Source organism: Hyperolius riggenbachi, chromosome 2 (genome assembly GCF_040937935.1).
Source record: "Hyperolius riggenbachi isolate aHypRig1 chromosome 2, aHypRig1.pri, whole genome shotgun sequence".
In the NCBI taxonomy this organism is placed as follows: domain Eukaryota; kingdom Metazoa; phylum Chordata; class Amphibia; order Anura; family Hyperoliidae; genus Hyperolius; species Hyperolius riggenbachi.
The window spans coordinates 189398845-189416729 of record NC_090647.1 but is presented as its reverse complement, the minus strand read 5'-3'; the positions used below and the strand labels follow the sequence as shown (position 1 = coordinate 189416729).

The 17885-nt window shown below is 38.7% G+C and overlaps 1 protein-coding gene across 1 annotated transcript in view; it reads right to left on the bottom strand.

Moving 5' to 3' along the window:
- Nucleotides 1-6133: 6133 nt before the first annotated feature.
- Nucleotides 6134-17885, bottom strand: part of SLITRK6 (SLIT and NTRK like family member 6) — a 62875-nt gene continuing 51123 nt past the window's right edge. The window contains exon 2 of the mRNA XM_068267913.1: nt 6134-11889. Within this exon, the coding sequence (XP_068124014.1) occupies nt 9371-11869 (2499 nt within the window). The 5' untranslated portion in view covers nt 11870-11889 and the 3' untranslated portion in view covers nt 6134-9370. The remainder of the gene's footprint in view (nt 11890-17885) is intronic.

Here is a 17885-nt window from a genome sequence, read left to right as displayed (position 1 = left end):
ATTGAAGTCTATTGCGGTTCGCGAAGGTTCGCGCGAACGGAACTTTTGCGGAAGTTCACGAACCCAGTTCGCGAACTGAAAATTGGAGGTTCGGGCCATCTCTACTTAAAAAGAGCTCAGGAGATTTTCAGGCAGTGGTGTAGCTAAGGAGCTATGCAGTGGGTTTAACATCGGGCTACCTAAAACACTTTAAACCTAACAATGTATATGTCACTCCAAAGCCTGATTTTGCAGGACAGCTGCAGCGTCAGAAAGGTGATGTAGCAATGGGAAGGAAAAAGCTTGTTACAATTATCATTACTCCTAGCACATATGTAGTTGACCATTACAGCCATAGCACCAATTAAGACCTAATACAGCTACTACAGCTAAAACTCCTGGTGTAGTTGCAGACCCCCATTGCTGCACCAGGAGAGAGTTTTAGGGACTGAAATTCTGCAAGCCCTCTGCATACAGCCAGATACAATCCAAGTTGCTTTTATTTGCTGCTTAATGGATCCTTATTTGACATTTACTACACAGAGAATTTAAAGGACAACTGAAGTTAGAGGGATATGGAGGCTGCCATATTTATTTCATTTTAAGCAATACCAGTTGTCTGGCTGTCCTGCTGATCATCTGCCTCTAATACTTTTAGCCATAGAACAATACTTTTAGCCATGAACAAGCATGCAGCAGATCAGGTGTTACTGACATTGTCATATCTGACAAGATTACCTGCATGCTTGTGTCTGGTGTGTGATTTAGACATTACTGCAGCCAAATAGATCAGCAGGGCTGCCAGGCAACTGGTATCACTGATAGGAATAGTGGATTTTTTTTTTCCTTTTTGCCTTTAAATTAAACAAATCCCTGTCTGAAAACCTTGTTCAGAAACTGCAGGAGGACCTCAAAGAATTCTTCAATTATGTATTAAAACGGTGGCTCCTACCCTTTGATTATCTAGGCGGCTCATAAAGTTGTGATAAGCGGCCTGTTAATTAAGTGAAGTGTGACCTTAAATAAAGAGAGGAAATGGAGAATGAATAATATGCTAAGTGAAATGTAAGCTTGAGTGTTTGCGAGGGACAGGTCAATGACAAGATATTTCACAGCTGGTTCACAAGCATAAAGAACTAATAAATGATTTCTTATAAATGGTGTTTATGTGTTTTAAGATCATTGGAGGTTTTATGAATTCGGGAATAAAGCAGAGTCTGTTAGCAAAACTTGCAACAGGTTAAAAGCAAACAATTATTATATATATATAAAAATCAGTAGAAAATTAATGAAAAAAAAAAAAACACATTAGTAAAGTTTTCCATGTATATTATTCTGAACTATACAATATTTGTCAAAATAATATGCTAAACAAGGAAAGGGAGCCTTTGGGTAGCCCATAAGGGTTCATTCCCACTGCACAACGGATGCACTAACACAATTTGGTGCATGCGTTCCTTATGCATGGCATGCATGTCATGGTGCACTACGTTGTAGATGTTGGTAGCTGCAAAACAATAGAAATCAATGGGAAAACATGTCTGTCATGCAATTAAATGTTCCTGGCTATGTTACATCGCAGCACACAGGAACGCAGAGCTGTACCATGATTGGTAACATGGAAGTTGGTGGATTTAGGGATCCTACACTATGTGCAATATGTCATGACTGATAGCAGCGCACATAATGCGAATTAGCCCTTAGTCATTTATAAAGACTGGAATGAGAGAGTTGAAGGAGGGTTTACAGGCACTCCATGAGAGCTCTCACTGTATTGAAGACTTTTATAAGGTGGTAAACGAAAATAGGAATGCTTAAACTACAGGTCCTGATGGTTAACCTGCTACTTGTTATAAAGTGGTAAAAGAAGACTTTGCTCCTGGTTTTTGGGAATATCCAGACAGCTCATGATGGTACAAAAGGCTTAAAGAGACCCAAATCCCTCTATTAAAAAGCAATGCTTAATGTCATTTTGCCTTCTTAAAACAAGGTATTTGCGATAATTCATCTGTGAGCAACTGTAGTTTCCCATGATGCATCACTCCCGAATATGTGAATCATCTCTGTACACCCTAAAGCAAGGCTGCACATCTCAAACCGTTTTCAAGGGCACTTCAGTTGTTCACATACGGCTGAATTATTGCAAATACCTGTGGCCTGATTCACTAAGACAAACAGCATGCCATATCAAAGTTAACACACCTTATCAGAGTAGCATAGAGAATGTTACGAACTTATGCCTGCTAATTGACAATAACTAAAGCTCCACTCGTCCTGCTCTGAGCACCTGTGGGTTCGTAGGACTCGCTATGCTACTCTAATAAGGCGTGTTAACTTTGATAAGGTGTGTTAACTTTGATAAGGCATACTATTTGTCTTTGTGAATCAAGCTATGGCAAAATTACATTTCCCATTGAGTTCTGTTTTTTGTTAAGGCTTTCAAAGAAATGACAGAAGATGATAATTTGCTTCCCATGCCTTTCTTAGAAGCAGTCATCACACTGACACACAAAAAGTATAAAGGTCCACTAAAGGCAAATAGCTATATCCCCATTTCACTAATGAATGCTGGTCTTTGCACTTAAAGGGAGCCCAAGGTGAGAGATTTATGGAGGCTACCATATTTATTTCCGTTTAAACAATATCAGTTGCCTCACTGTCCTGCTGTTCTTTCTGGTCAGTGGTGTTTAAATCACACACCTGAAACAAGCATGCAGCTAATCATCAGATTTATCAGATTTTTGTCAGAAACATTTGCTATGCATGCTTGATTACAGTCTATGGCTAAAAGTATTACAGGCAGAGAATCAGAAAAACAGCCAGGTAATGTGCAAATAACCTACAGAATTTAATTCATAAGGATCAGTCAAGTTTGTATCAAGCAGAGACGTTTGGAATATTGTCATCAGATCTGAAACATTTTGTTTACTTGACAACGGCATACATCAAAAAAGGGCGTCGGGGAAAAAAGGGCGCGTGGTGTAAACGATAAGCAGTATTATCGTTTATAAAAATATTGTGTAGAATTACAAATAGTGTTTTAAGAATTTATAAATCATTAAATAATGTGTATGAAATCGGCAATTCTTAAAGCGTTAATCTTCCCTGTTTCTAAACTGAAACTTATAATTACGTTTGTTAAAAAAACAGTATTATTTGTTTAAACATTATAATTATATATTGTTATGAATAATCTTGATTTATCGTTTATTATTATAATAAAATGTGAAAATGTTGTTTATAACAATGATATTAATATAAGTACATTCATAATAACTGTTGATTAGTATTATTAAAATTGTACTAAAACTATACCTAACCCTACTCTCACATAGAACCCTCCCTGTACCTATCCCTAACCCCTAGACCCCTTGGTGGTGCCTAAACCTAAGACCACCCTGGTGGTGCCTAAACCTAAGACCCCCCTGGTGGTGCCTAAACCTAAGACCCCCCTGGTGGTGCCTAAACCTAAGACCCCCATGGTGGTGCCTAAACCTAAGACCCCCCCCGGTGGTGCCTAAAACTAACCACCCCAAAGCCCTTCCTGTACCTATCCCTAACCCCTAGACCCCCTGGTGGTGCCTAAACCTAAGACCCCCCTGGTGGTGCCTAAACCTAAGACTCCCCTGGGGGTGCCTAAACCTAAGACCCCCCTGGGGGTGCCTAAACCTAAGACCCCCTGGTGGTGCCTAAACCTAAGACCCCCATGGTGGTGCCTAAAACTAACCACCCCAAAGCCCTCCCTGTACCTATCCCTAACCCCTAGACCCCCTGGTGGTGCCTAAACCTAAGACCCCCCTGGTGGTGCCTAAACCTAAGACCCCCCTGGGGGTGCCTAAACCTAAGACCCCCCTGGGGGTGCCTAAACCTAAGACCCCCCTGGGGGTGCCTAAACCTAAGACCCCCCTGGGGGTGCCTAAAACTAAGACCCCCCTGGTGGTGCCTAAACCTAACACCCCCCTGGTGGTGCCTAAACCTAAGAACCCCCTAGTGGTGCCTAAACCTAAGACCCCCTATCGATAATAATGTTTTACAAACATTAATAAATGAAAAATTTAAATAAAAAAATGTAAATAATTTTTTTTGGGTGGATAATAATGTTTTAGAAATGTTTTACAAATAGTGATTATAAAAAAATATATTGCAATTTACGTTACGTACTGATCGCTTTATTTTGTGAAGAATAATGTTTTACAAACAGTAAGGCTTAAAATGTTAAATAATGTTTTAATTAAATAGGATAAATATGTTTAGTATTTTTATAAACGTTATTCGTCACAGGCTCATTTTCTAAACATAAATCATCACAAGCACAGTTATAAAACATTAAAAATCCCCGGGCGCCATTTGTAAAACGTTAATAATCTCCGGCGCCCTTTTTTCCCTGTTCGGCGCCCATTAAATGATATTTATAATGGGAGTGAATGGGGCGCCCTTTTTGTCCACTTGTCTCATGCGCCCAAATCTGCTGCTTCCTTGATAGTGTACTAGTTAAAGACACCACCTTTGACACAGGAGACCAGGGTTTGAATCCTGGCTGAAGCCAGTTACCCATTCAGTAGCCCTTGGACAAGATTCCCTAACACTCAGGGGGGATCTACTGTTGTCTATGCAAAAAAGAAAAATGGGAAAATGGGAACCAAATAGCAACAGTAGAATATTGGTAAATTTACTATTATTCTACTATCGTCTATTCTTGAAAATCGTTCCTTTTACTGATATCCGACTATCCACAATAGTAGATTATCATTAAAATTACCCTAACTACCCCCACTGACTCCCTCTAACCATCCCCCTACTCTCTGGTATTTTTCACCCAAGTTTGGCTACATTGCAGCTAAACTCCAGCGAACTACTGCTCCCAACATGTCTACCGTCACTCCTACAGATTTTGACTACATAGTAACAGAACTCTGACTACACTATTTTGTGTAGACACCTATGGTGTCCACTATTTTTATTGGGCAACCCCCACACCCAGATTTCCATCTATAACTGGTACTTCCATATTTTAATATGGATGCCGAAATTGTGTGTTTTGGACTTACTGAGCAGGCCCATAGTGGCTGCTGCTGCCAAGTGCTTCATGAAGACAAGTGTTCTACAAATGATATTATTATTATTAATAATGAGGTGCAATACACTTGAAATCAGTTAGTTTGGCTGTATCAATGTGACTAAAATGAATGTATTTTTCCAAATTATTATAACCTCTTTACACATTACTGTGGTGCATGGTGTCTATTTTGATATTATTCCTTTTATATGTTGCAGTATATTGATACGGAGCCCTGCCCTCCCAGTGATGCTTAGCCTAGGCTATGATGTCATGTAGCCTCCTGTCTCGGAGCACTCTAGAAAACCAGGGCCCATATGCAATTCACTTTTCACCTGAGTTATCTTCTAGGAAATAACTTTCAACTTCTCTTCAAACTAACCTTTCAGCATATTACAGTTGAAAAAGTACCCAAAAGTTGGTGAAAAAGTGATATCAAATGTATTTTGATTGTTCTCTTGCTTGCTGGGGGCTTAAAAGGCATTTTATGACAAGTTGTGAAAATATCACCCAGGAAAAAACTTAGATGAAAAAGTGAACTGCATATGGCCCCATATGTATTTGTACCTTCTCACTTCACACCAAAGAGCAAACCAACATTCTGCAGTAAAGATGCCACAATCTGTGATACATTTAGAAATGCTAATAACCGTAAGGAAAGATTTTACAATGGGCAAACATTGATTAAATAATTTGTGCAGTACTATTAAGTTACTGTATATACAGTAAGGTTTCTGTTTAAAGGACCACTTAAGTCAACCTAAAAAAATAGTTTTACTCACCTGGGGCTTCTACCAGCCCCCTGCAGTTGTCCGGTGCCGACACAAACTCGCTCCGATGCTCCTGGCACTGCCGGCAGACACTTCCGGTTTCAACGACAGGCGCCCACAGGCTGGAAATGCAAGTGATTCTTCGGGTTCCTGGCCACAATAGCAGTATAGAGGGCGCTATTGCGGGCAGGAATGCGAAGAATCACTCGTGTTCCCAGCCTGTCGGCGCCTGTCACCCAAAGCGGAAGTGGCTGCCAGTGGGGCCAGGAGCATCGGAGCGAGTCTGCGTGGGCACTGGACAGCTGCAGGGGGCTGTTAGAAGCCCCAGGTGAGTAAAACTAATGTTTTAGGGTGACTTAAGTGTTCCTTTAGGGAGTCAGCTGAATTAAGATGCAGAAACATCAATTGTTGTCTTATCCTTGAAGGCCCTTAGCTACAACATCACAGTGCATCAAGTACTAATAATGATACAACAGATACACATTCATACATTTCATGGCAACAGGGCAGATCAAATATTTATATACTGTATTTATAATAGGAAATCATGGCTGATACAAGAATACTGTGAATGAACTCACCTGAGCTATTGAAAAAGAATACAGCATTGATAGTTTAATATTGGATTCTACAAAATGTTTTACTAATACAGTACAACACCACTTCCACATTTTGTAATATAAAAAATCATACAATTTAATAAGATGATGTTTTACATAACTGCTTATAAGAACACTTACAGCAACCAATTTCTTAGTAGAAGTGCTATCAGTTAGTGCCATGCCCTATGCAATAAAAAGACCTTTCTTTTTTAACATGTTGAATGGATTTATTCCAATTTTCTTAAAGGCACTAAATGTACAGAATGCTATTGACAAACAAATATATAAAACAGAAAATAAATAGTTCAGAATAAGATATTTTGAAATATAAAGCTATAGTGCATTCCTTCTTTGTTTTCAATGACTCTGTTGCCTTAGTGACATCTTAGCAGTAGTAATGGGTGAATCTATAAGTAAATTACCTTTTATGTACCAAAAGTATTTGTGTTATGAGAACTGAATATCCACGGAGAAGTATTGACATAGGAAACTTCAACTTTCCTTTGAAATTTTACTTATATATACATTATGTACACTGATGATAAATTTGCCATTGACGGCCTTGATAAATTAAGGTAAATGCAATGGAGAGTATTATATTAAAGTTGAATAAAAGCAATTTACAGAGAAAAAACTTTCAACTGCTATACTCAAAAGTGCCCTGCTTGTTTATCTACAATAACTATTAGCATATACAACTAACAGAACATATACTCCTCACCTCGCAACCCAACACACACACACACACACACACACATACACACACAGAGACACACACACACAGATATGCAAAACAGGTTTTGAAAATGTATATCATGTACATATATATATATATATATATATATATATATATATATATATATATATATATATATATATATATACAGTATATATGTATGTAAAACAACAAGGAGCAGACAGCATAATTGTCATGCTAGGGTTCTGGCCCTCGGAGATACAATGTAGACAAAGACAAAAATGTGACTCAGTACTGATGTCTTCAGTAGTATAGCTCTTTTATTGATCACATAAGGAATACATCATATAGGTACATGGTAGTATGGTATCAGGCCAACACATCAATGCCAGGGCTGCTCATTCGGATTTCGCGGAATTGAAATTCCTGAATTTCTGATCGGAAATCTGAATTTCCATTCGGAACTCGGAAATCGGAAAATGGAACTCGGAAATCGAATTTCTGTGGAAATACTACATTACTGCAATTCGGTAATTTTAGCACAATCACAGAACTCGAAATCAATGGATCAATCAGAGAATGCAGAAACAACTCGGAAGTATTTGGCCAATCAAAGAATGCAAATTTTTTTTTTAAAAAACTACTCGGAAATCCGAACTCGGAAATCCGACACCGATCGGAAATCCGTGGAATCGGTAATCCATATTGGCGGAAATTGGAATTTCTGCAGAATCGGAAATCAACATTTCCGACCATCCCTAAGCAATGCAATGTTTTGGGAGGCTCTTTGAGTTGTGCCGGTGTAGTTTGCAGAAAGATCTGCAATTCCTTATGTGTTCAATAAAAGGGCGATACTATTAAAAATGTTGGTGCTGGGATACATTTTGCATAAATACACATATTTGCTTGGTTTGATCTGATATCATATTGTAGTGAGGGTACATAAGTACAAGGTTGCATACCCTGCCTTCCCCGACACACATGCATGTTCTGGAATCACATCAACTACACTCAAGATTTTTTAACAGTTCTCTAAGGTCTAGCAAACATACAATATAAACATGTCATAAAAATATAGCTGTATTGTTTAGCTATTTATACCAAAACTCTAAGCATATGTTATATGTTTAAATCTCCATTTTGTAAGAGATATAATGATATTTCAGAACTAAAGTCAGGCTTTTGACAGAATGCCAGCAATTTTTTTAAATAAAGTATCTCTAAATGTACTTCCTATTTTTGTAGCTTCAGCACATTAGTAGGAGTTTTTCCTAATTTATGATTTATGAGTGCCAGCCCCCAAAGCTAAATCTTTTCATTCAGGAAGCAAAAAGGAATGGGTCTTATAGTCTTAAATTCAATTGTATTTTTAAAATATTAAAATAATTATACATGTTATAACTCAAACTGTTGACATAGGGATCTAAAAGCTCATCTGAATAGAGTAAAACCTCAATAGTTGGAGGCCTCTGGATGGTCCACAGGCTTCCCAGATCCTTGTAGAACCCACTGTTTCAGCACAGGGTAACTTCTTCTTCTGGCCATGATCTTGGCAATGGATGAGCACATCGGATGGGACATGCATGAGTTAAAGTCTGCACATGCAAAATCTGGATATGATCATCTACTTCCACACTTGTGACCAGAGGCAACCTATTCTGGAACATTGGGCTGAAGGAGGACATGGGAAGCCCCTTAACCATTCAGAGTCAATACCGAGGTAAGTATCTAGCTTCTTTTTTTACTTACTTCCCATACCCATGAACTTTTTTATGTACTTAGACTGCTTCTGCTGCAATATTCTGTTTATTTCACACTAGTATTGTGTGAATAATGATGATGTTGTCCTTCAATTTTACAGATCTATATATATATATGTATATACATAAAACAAAACACCTATGACCTATAGGTTATTACTGATCCTAAGAGAGGTGTCAAACACAAGCATGCCACAATTCAGCATCTATATGGCAGTGTCACATTTGTCGGCATCAAACGTCAAAGTATTTTTGTATAATAAAATAAATGTTTGATAAGTTTAAAGCTATTTTTTTATACATTATAAATAATCATTAAACATTTTAACAATATTTACAACTTCTTGGGAACATCCAATATTTGTCTGAAACACAAGAACATCTCCTGGTGAGTACATATCCCTGAGCTTTCATGTGATTTATGAATGTGTTTCATTTAGTTTATGAGTTAGAGAGTTCAGTAAGGCACTTCATATTACCATGGCTGGAAGTAAAATATGCTTATTTCATGTCTGTTGTTCTAAAACCTCCAAATAGTCAGGTTCTGCATGGAGATTAGCTTTAAGTTCAAAATATTCATGTTTGGTCTGCTCTGCCAATACCTTCCTTGGTCTGGAATACATAAGTGTCTCCATCAGTTTTACTTCCTCGTGGGTCCTTGGATAATGTACCTCAACTTCGGGCTGCAGGTGTGCCATGCTTTTTCTTAAATACTCAGCAATCCCCAGTTGTTGGATTTCCCGCTCTTTTTCAATTAAGTTTCTATACAGAAAGCTAGCATCCTGAAATGATAAAAATTCTGCTGTTGGGTCACTAGCTCTAAATTTTACATTTGAGCCACTTTGCAATGAATTGTTTTCCTTTTCTAACAGGATTCTAGAAAACCTCTTTGGATCATTTAGTTCTTTGATTTCTTCTTCATCTTTTTCTGAATGCTTTGGTGTGAATGGAGGAGTCTGGTATACTTGAATTACTGGATTTGCTATTCGTTGTTCACAGAGAGTTGATGCTGGTCTTTCTGCTGTGTGATGAGTTGTTTTATGGCCATACATACTGTACTGTATATGAACAGGACTAGTTTCTCTTATTTGTCCATTTTCCTTTTTCTTTTTGTAACGTCTTCTTCTGTGCAAAACAAGAACAATTATTCCAGCAGAGCAGAGTACTGCTGTTATTAATAAAACTAGGAGACCCAGGATTAAAACTGAGAGTGGGATATAATCAGAAAGTGATTTTAGTATACTATCAACTTTATTTGCTGCTGTCACCGGTGGTGTTAGGTTGTTAAAACTCTGTGTTGGAAATAACAGATTGTTTACTAATTCAGGGCACAAATCTTCTTTGTCAAGTGACTTCAGTTCAATTTTTGCCAACTCTCTTGGAGAGTGACATAAAATATCACTGACTACAAGTGTTTCATGCTTGTGGATCCAGTTTTTGAGTCCTAGTAAACTGCATGTACAGTCCCAAGGATTGTCTTGAATTTCAATTTGTATGAGTAAGTTCAGATCCTCTAAAACCTTATTTACTGGGATGTTCATAAGCTGGTTAGATTTGAGATTCAGTTTTGTTATTGGAACTCCAGAAAATATATTTTCTGGTAAGGTTTTCAAAAGGTTGTTATTTAAGTAGAGAGCTTTCAGTTTTGGCATTACTGAAAATGTCCCAGGTGAAATCTCCTTAATTGCATTGTATTCCAAATATAAATACTCAATGTTCATGAGTCCATAGAACATTGCAGGATTTAAACTTTTGATATGGTTTCCATTTAAGTACATCTTCTGTAATTTAGACAAATTTTGGAAGGAAAGATCTTCAATGACTTCAATTTTGTTGTTACCTAAGTGAAGCATTTCCAGAGCACTGTATTCTGCAAAGTCAATTTTATAGATCCTGTAAATAATGTTTCCTGCTAAAATTAGCTTTCTTGGATTTATAGGAGGGGGTCCAAGGTCAGACAAACTTTCAATATTCCGTTCTTGGCAGTGAATCAAAGTTCCAGAAAAGCCATTGCTTGAGCAATGACATGGAACTGGACAGTACATCCCTGGTGGTAGAGTTGAAACTTTTGGGAAAACTATTGACTCTTTAGTTGGAGTCTTTTGAAGAGTAGTCATCTTTGTTGGAATTCGGCCATCACTAATAGAAGATGTACCTAAAAGAGACAATGGTACTGAAGGTTCCTCAAGATGACTACTAGGAGTTGTAATACAAAACATTTCTTTCTTTAATTTTCGTAAAATTGCACCTTTCAGGTCTGGAGGATTGTGGCAAACAATCTCACCTATTAATGATTGATGAGGCATATTCTCCAGCCAAATTTTCAAATGCAACAGTTCACAGTTACAAACCCACTTATTGTCTTCCAACTGAATTTCTACTATTCTTCCAATGTGTTCTAACAACCCAACATAAGGGAGAGTTTGTAATTGATTTCCTCTTAAGTCCAAATGAGTCAGAGGTACAAAGCGAAAAATATTTGTCGGTAAGAAGTCAATTGCATTATCATTGAGGATTAGAACTTTCAGTCTGTTAAGCTTGCTGAATGTATTGGCATCAATTGTAGTAATAAAGTTATTGTCTGCTTGAAGAAATTCCAGATTCTCTAGTCCAAGAAAAGTATTTTCTCTGAGTATTTCCAATGAGTTATGGTTAATATGGAGTTTCTTTAGCATGTGTAATTCATTAAAAGCTCCTGGTTCAATCTCCACAATGCTATTAAATCCAAGGTGTAGAGAAATTAAATTGCTGAAGTCTAAAAAGTCATTCAGATGCAATTTATACAAGCCGTTGTTTAAAAGATTAAGTTCTAAGTGCTGTGACTGGGGTATTTCAATCTGTGACAACTGTGTAATACCCTTGTCTTCACAATTCACATACAAAGAGCCATCCTTTTCATCACAGAGGCATATATCTTCACAGGATCCTGTAAATATCGATTCAGAAAGCAGACATCTTTCTGGTGAACTCAGAACAAGATAAACCAATCCAATCCAGACAATCATTGTGTCCAAAACAACTGTTCCTGAAAAAAAAAGAAAAAGAAAAGGCATTTAACATCAAATATTTGCAAGACAAGTACCTACATGAGATTTTTTAAACAAAACATTACAAACATTTAGTTATATAGAAATTAAATGTAGCTACTTTTTGCACTCTTTTCTTGCAGCATTGGAGACCCGGGTTCAAAATCCAGCAAGAACACTTTCTGAAAGAAATGTATATTCCTTCATTGTGATTGTGTGGGTTTTTTTGTGGGTAATACAGTTTCTACTGAAAAGTATAAGAAGACTATCTGATTTGATCCTGGAAAATTGGCCCTAGCTTTGGCAGGAATATTAGGTAGAGAAATCTGTTGAAGACAGGAGTGACATGTTCGATGTTTTCTACAGAACTCTCTTGAACATTTGCTAGTAATATTGTATGTACATGTGTAATATTATTAACCCATTAGCAGTTTCAATAGAGTCTTAGATAAGTGCACTGCTTTTGACCTCAGTCGGCAGAATTTGTTGTGCTGTAAATTCTTAAAATGCTTTGATCTCTCCCTGCTAGCAGAAAATACAGAAACTGAACACAGAATCCATCTGTTATGTATGTTATGTATGTAATGCCCTCTAGTGACAAATGGCAATAAATACACATTACAGCTGTACTATTTATATTTAGTAGCAAGCAAAAATGTAACAAATAGGAAATTTGGCCTGGAGCACTTGCAAGCCTCTAAATAAATTGGCTGTTAAAGGGTTAATATGTACTAAGTCATTGCTTAACTATCTGGCAGTAAGGCAGTATAGCTATAGTAACACATTCTGCCCATTCCCCAAGTAATTACTTTCTGGCCACAGTATTAGTGTAGTTTGATGTAGTGGTTAGGTGATAATGGCACCACAATGTCTACTCAAGGCACAATAACTTCATATTAACTCAGTTTTAGGCAAAATAATTGTTGCAGTGAAATTCAGGCTTTTCTTTAAAGGATAACTATCAAAGTTAACTAAAATTCTAAATGCCACATATATTTCTAGTAATTACTAGCAAATAGCAATGCAAAGGCTTTTTTCATGTTTTTATGTTTTATATAAGGAAAATAACATTTACAGAGAACAGTTCTCACTGTGGGCATTACTATGGATGACTGGGATCCAGCATACAGAAACAATCTTCACTAGCACTAATACTGTGACTGGAATCTGTTCAGAATGATCGGAAGCAAAATATAGCTTCAAGTGTGTGTAAATAATCATCAGCTGAAGTTCTGTGTTCCTGTCTGTGTGTTTCTCTCTCTCTGTCACGCAGTGTAAACAGTTTACAGCCAGGTTGCAGTTCAGCTCTGCCTCCCTCCCCCTGATTGTTACAAAACAGCTGGTAAACACAGCTTTTCTTTTCACACAGGCCCTCTAAAAAGCATTTTAGTGTTGCTGGCTTAAAGCTCTATAGGTATGTGGGGTTTACAGAAAACAGTTTATTTGTGTAAGGGATTGCGGAGATGCTGCCGCATCAAGCAGTAGCATGGCGGCTATCTCCGCGTCCCATCCGGCGGGTTCCGCCGTGCGGATACAGGATGGACTGGTGCCTGGGTTAGTGGGGAATCAGAGAGAAGCCGCCACAGCGCCGAGTGGCATGGCGGCTGTCTCCGCATCTCAGCCAGCGGCTTTCGCTGCATTGTCGCATGGTAGATATTTGCCTACTCCCTCACTGGCACACAGACAGCGCGCGTGCACAGACAGGATCCTTATGCAGACAGAAGGGGAGTCAGCTGATCAGCCGGTCAGCTGACTCCAACACTGATCAGGATTGGTTGAGTGACTGGGGCGGGGCTTTAGAGCGCTCCCAGTATATATAGGGCAGGCCTGTCAGTTGTTCCTCATCTGCTGTTGCATTCACTACGTGTTAGCACTCAGACCATAGTCAGATCCGAAAGTGTGCTAGAACCAGCAGGAGCTGGGGATCCAAACTTAGACAGATTCTGTTGATAGCTTAAAGTGGATCTGAGATGAACTTTTACTCCTTGCATAATTGTGTTCTTCACATATAGTTTATAGGGCATTCCTCAAGCCAAATACTTGTTTTGTTTTGTTTTACTACCCTAATATCATATAAACTAAACAAACCACACCCACAGCTTCTCCAGAGTGCCTTGGCGCTTGCAAGGGATTGTGGGATTTCAGTCTGGGCAGGTGAAAAAGGTGTTACTAGCTATAGATTTCAGAGGCAGAGTTTTCACAATCTGAGAGCTGCAGTGCAGATACAGATCAGTTGCCTGTGTAATGGAGGAGATAAGAGTGGAGTTTTCACAGAATATGCAGATTAGCATGCCTAGATACAGATAAGCTTGCCTGTGTGTGTAATTGTGTAATAGTGACAAGCAGAAAACATGTCTGCTCCCATTGTATCACAGGAAAAAATATTAATATACTGTTGAAGCTGTTTGAAGATAGATTTGCTGTGTAAACTATCTAAACTTTAGATAAGATATATAGACAAGTCACTTGTTATATTTAGTTTTTCATCTCGGATCTGCTTTAAAGTACTAATTGGATTGTAGTATTTGTTATGACCTTCAGCTAGCCTTGACTACTCTCCTGTCTTGTCATTCTGTGCCTTTGCCTGTCTGATCTAGTTGCCGACTTGGTTATCCCTCACTCTGTTTCTGATCTACCGCTTTTGTACTGTATCTGCCCGTGTGTTGCCGAACCTGCTAGTCTGACTCTCCTGCTCTCACCAGGGAGCCTAGTCCTGGTGAGGGACTCTTAGTTTAGTTATCACCTGCTCCTCGGGTAGATAGCTGCAGTACAGTATGAATCATCTAGATAGCTGCAGTACAGTCTGAAACATTTAGATAGCTGCAGTACATTCTGAAACATCTAGATAGCTGCAGTACAGTCTGAATCATCTAGATAGTTGCAGTACAGCCTGAATCATCTAGATAGCTGCAGTACACTCTGTATCCCCTGCTCCTCAGGTGGATAGCTGTAGTACGCTCTTATCACCTGCTCCTCAGGTGACCAGCTATTAGTACTGTCTGCGTCCCCTGCTCCTCTGGGAACTATCCGTTGCAGTACAGTCGGTATCACTCGCTCCTCGAGTGATCTCGCTACTTTGTCTTACTGTGCATCACCCGCTTCTCGGGTGAACCTGTCATTACGTCTCTGAGTCTCCAGCTAGCTGGATTAAAGAGATACCCCCCGCACCAGCGCCTCTGGACAGTGGGTATCTCCATCTATATTACTGTTGCACCAAACACCATCTCACATCTTGTGTCCTGTGTCTCTTGGTATACATGTATTATTGGTGATTCTGCAGATCATCACATAATCAGGTATAACATCTGTATATTTTTTTTTATTTTGTCTACTAAGTTTCTGCATTTGGAATCATCTGATCATTGTTAAATTACAAAATGAAATAGGACAGATGTCAACAAACTCATTTAAAAAAAAGAAAAAAGAAAACTCAGCCTGGAACTTAAAGCGTAACTGTCAGGCTGCAAAAGCTAATTTAAACCTATATTCTCCTGTGTTAAACAGTTTAGAAGGAAGCCAAAAAGGCAATACTGAAGTTAAAAATCTCTCTTACTTTGATCCTTGCTGAACAGCAAGGCTGGTTATTCCTAAGCCCCTAAGGAGGCCGCTAGGCCGCATAACATACTGCAAAGCATTCTGGGGCTGCTTCTTCTCCCCACTCTGCACTACCTTGGGACCCCCCCCCCTTCATTTTCCTATCACCCCCTAAGGCTGCTTTCACAGTGGGAAGTTACAGGCTCACGTTACAGCAGCTTGTAACAGAACAGCACTGAAAAAAATCACAGGGCACATGTTCCGTTAGAGTATACTGCATGAGTCCGCTATTGTTCCTAGCCACATGGCTAATTAATATTCACTGTGCAGTAGTGTTGTCTATTATGATCTTTGAATCATCAGGAAGCAGGGCGGATATTACATCACAATTGGTTTCATAGGAGACAGACAAACATGGAACCTGCCATGAGCTGTCAGGAGCATCATTCTCTGCAAATACTATATAAAAATTCTGTGAAATCCAAACGTGGACAGTGAAATGCATATGTAATGTAAGTACAGCCAATATTTAGCTACTGATATATGTGTTTGTTTGTTTTTCTCTGAGACCCTATACCTAACAGCTTCTCTTTAAAAAAAAAAAAAAACAAACATTTTTAGAAGGTTTTTTACTAATGCATTCAACTTATCAAATTATTTTAGTATGGTATCGAGAGAAGTAGGAGGCGCCCTTGTGGTGTGTTTTAAATACACTTGTTGTTCGTAATCATATATAAGAAAATAGGGTGCTTGGACAATAGTGTGGAAGCCTGGGTGCCCAGGCTTCCACACTATTGTCCAAGCACCCTATTTTGACCTGAGGAAGCGGTTTGTACCGCAAAACGCGTTGTCTGAAGTGCTATTGTCAATAAAACATCTTGATTCCTTTAATGAGTGAAGTCTCCTTTTATAAGGTAGGCTAATTTTCTTAAATATGATTACGAACAACAAGTGTATTTAAAACACACCACAAGGGCGCCTCCTACTTCTCTCGATACCATTGTATATCATCCCACTCAGTGGGATTTTTTCACGACGAATTTGAAGTGAAAGAATTTCTTTACCCTAAGGAGCAGCGACCACCCGTGAAAAAGACCGAGTGGGGACGGGATTGCCCCACATGCTTGTTTGAGTGGTTGCCTCTACAGCAACCCACACTTGTGAGTATTATTACTCTTTTTTCTAGACCATCTATCCAAAGGTAATACACCATAAGGGCTCCCGGTGTTTCTGTGGTTTCTTTTTCTCGTCCACTGTACCTACTACAGCCTCCAAATATTTTAGTGTCACTGTTATTGTTTTAGGAACCACATTTGTCACTCTTCTTAAAAAAAATCCCTAATTCAGAAATACTTGCAAGCTGCCTTCTTCTTGCTACGCACATGGTATAACTGGGGACTAAAAGTGGAGTGGAAGAAATGGGAGAATTTTTGTGCAAGCTACTTGCCCACTTTTCCTTAAAGACAACCTCTAGCCCCAAAAAAGTTTGAATAGCAATACATGTATGTAATCTATGTACTGTGTTCAGTTAAATGAACATATAAAGTTTACATCTACTGCATCATAGTGGATAGAACAGACTCACACTTATATCTGCAGTAGCACCTCCATCTTTCTTCTCATGCTGAAGCCTGGCCAATTACACTCTCAGCATTGTTCCCTTCCCTATACCCTGCTGGCATCCCCTGCCCCCCCTATTCTCTGCCTGCCTGGATCAAACTGCATCTCTTTTCACAGTATGTATGAGATAGGAGAGACAGCAGAACAGCTGCAGCCTGTCATGTTGTGTCTGTTTGCTATAATTCTTATTTCAGCTGTTTTGTATGCCCTGCCTGGATTAAATTGCATCTCTTTTCACATTGATGTGAGCTGGGTGCAGGACACGAGTGTGGAGTTATGACATCAATCCCCCAGTATCCTTTGCACCTATGGTTTGTAAAGAAAAAAATGCTTGGGCCCAATTTCACACTAGGGACCGGGAATTCAAGACCATATGTGGATACGGACCCTGGCGGTGAGAAAATCACATTATATTATGTGTGATTTAATATATTTTGGCAACTGATTAGTTTTAAAGCAAACTGATTAGTTTTAAAAATTAGTAGGTTGGAAAGTAAGGATATATTCACGTATTTATTGCAAATGTTCAGCAAGAAATATTACAGGAATGTTTCTTGCTGCATGATTTGCAATATATAAGGGGCATATCTCCCTAATCTGGTGGAATTCAAGTATATTTTTGTGGACTTCATGCTTTCCTGAGAGTTGCATGGTTAACTCTATGAACATTTGGTGGTTCGATTAAAGATGTATCTATTATTATAGTGATACTGCATGCAACAGTCTATACATGATTTAGTCTCTCCTTTTACTTTTTCAATGTGATCTGGTATGACTTATTGCCTTATTGTAACGATTGTGGAACTTTCTCCGTGATCAGCGCACAACGCGTGCGCTGACA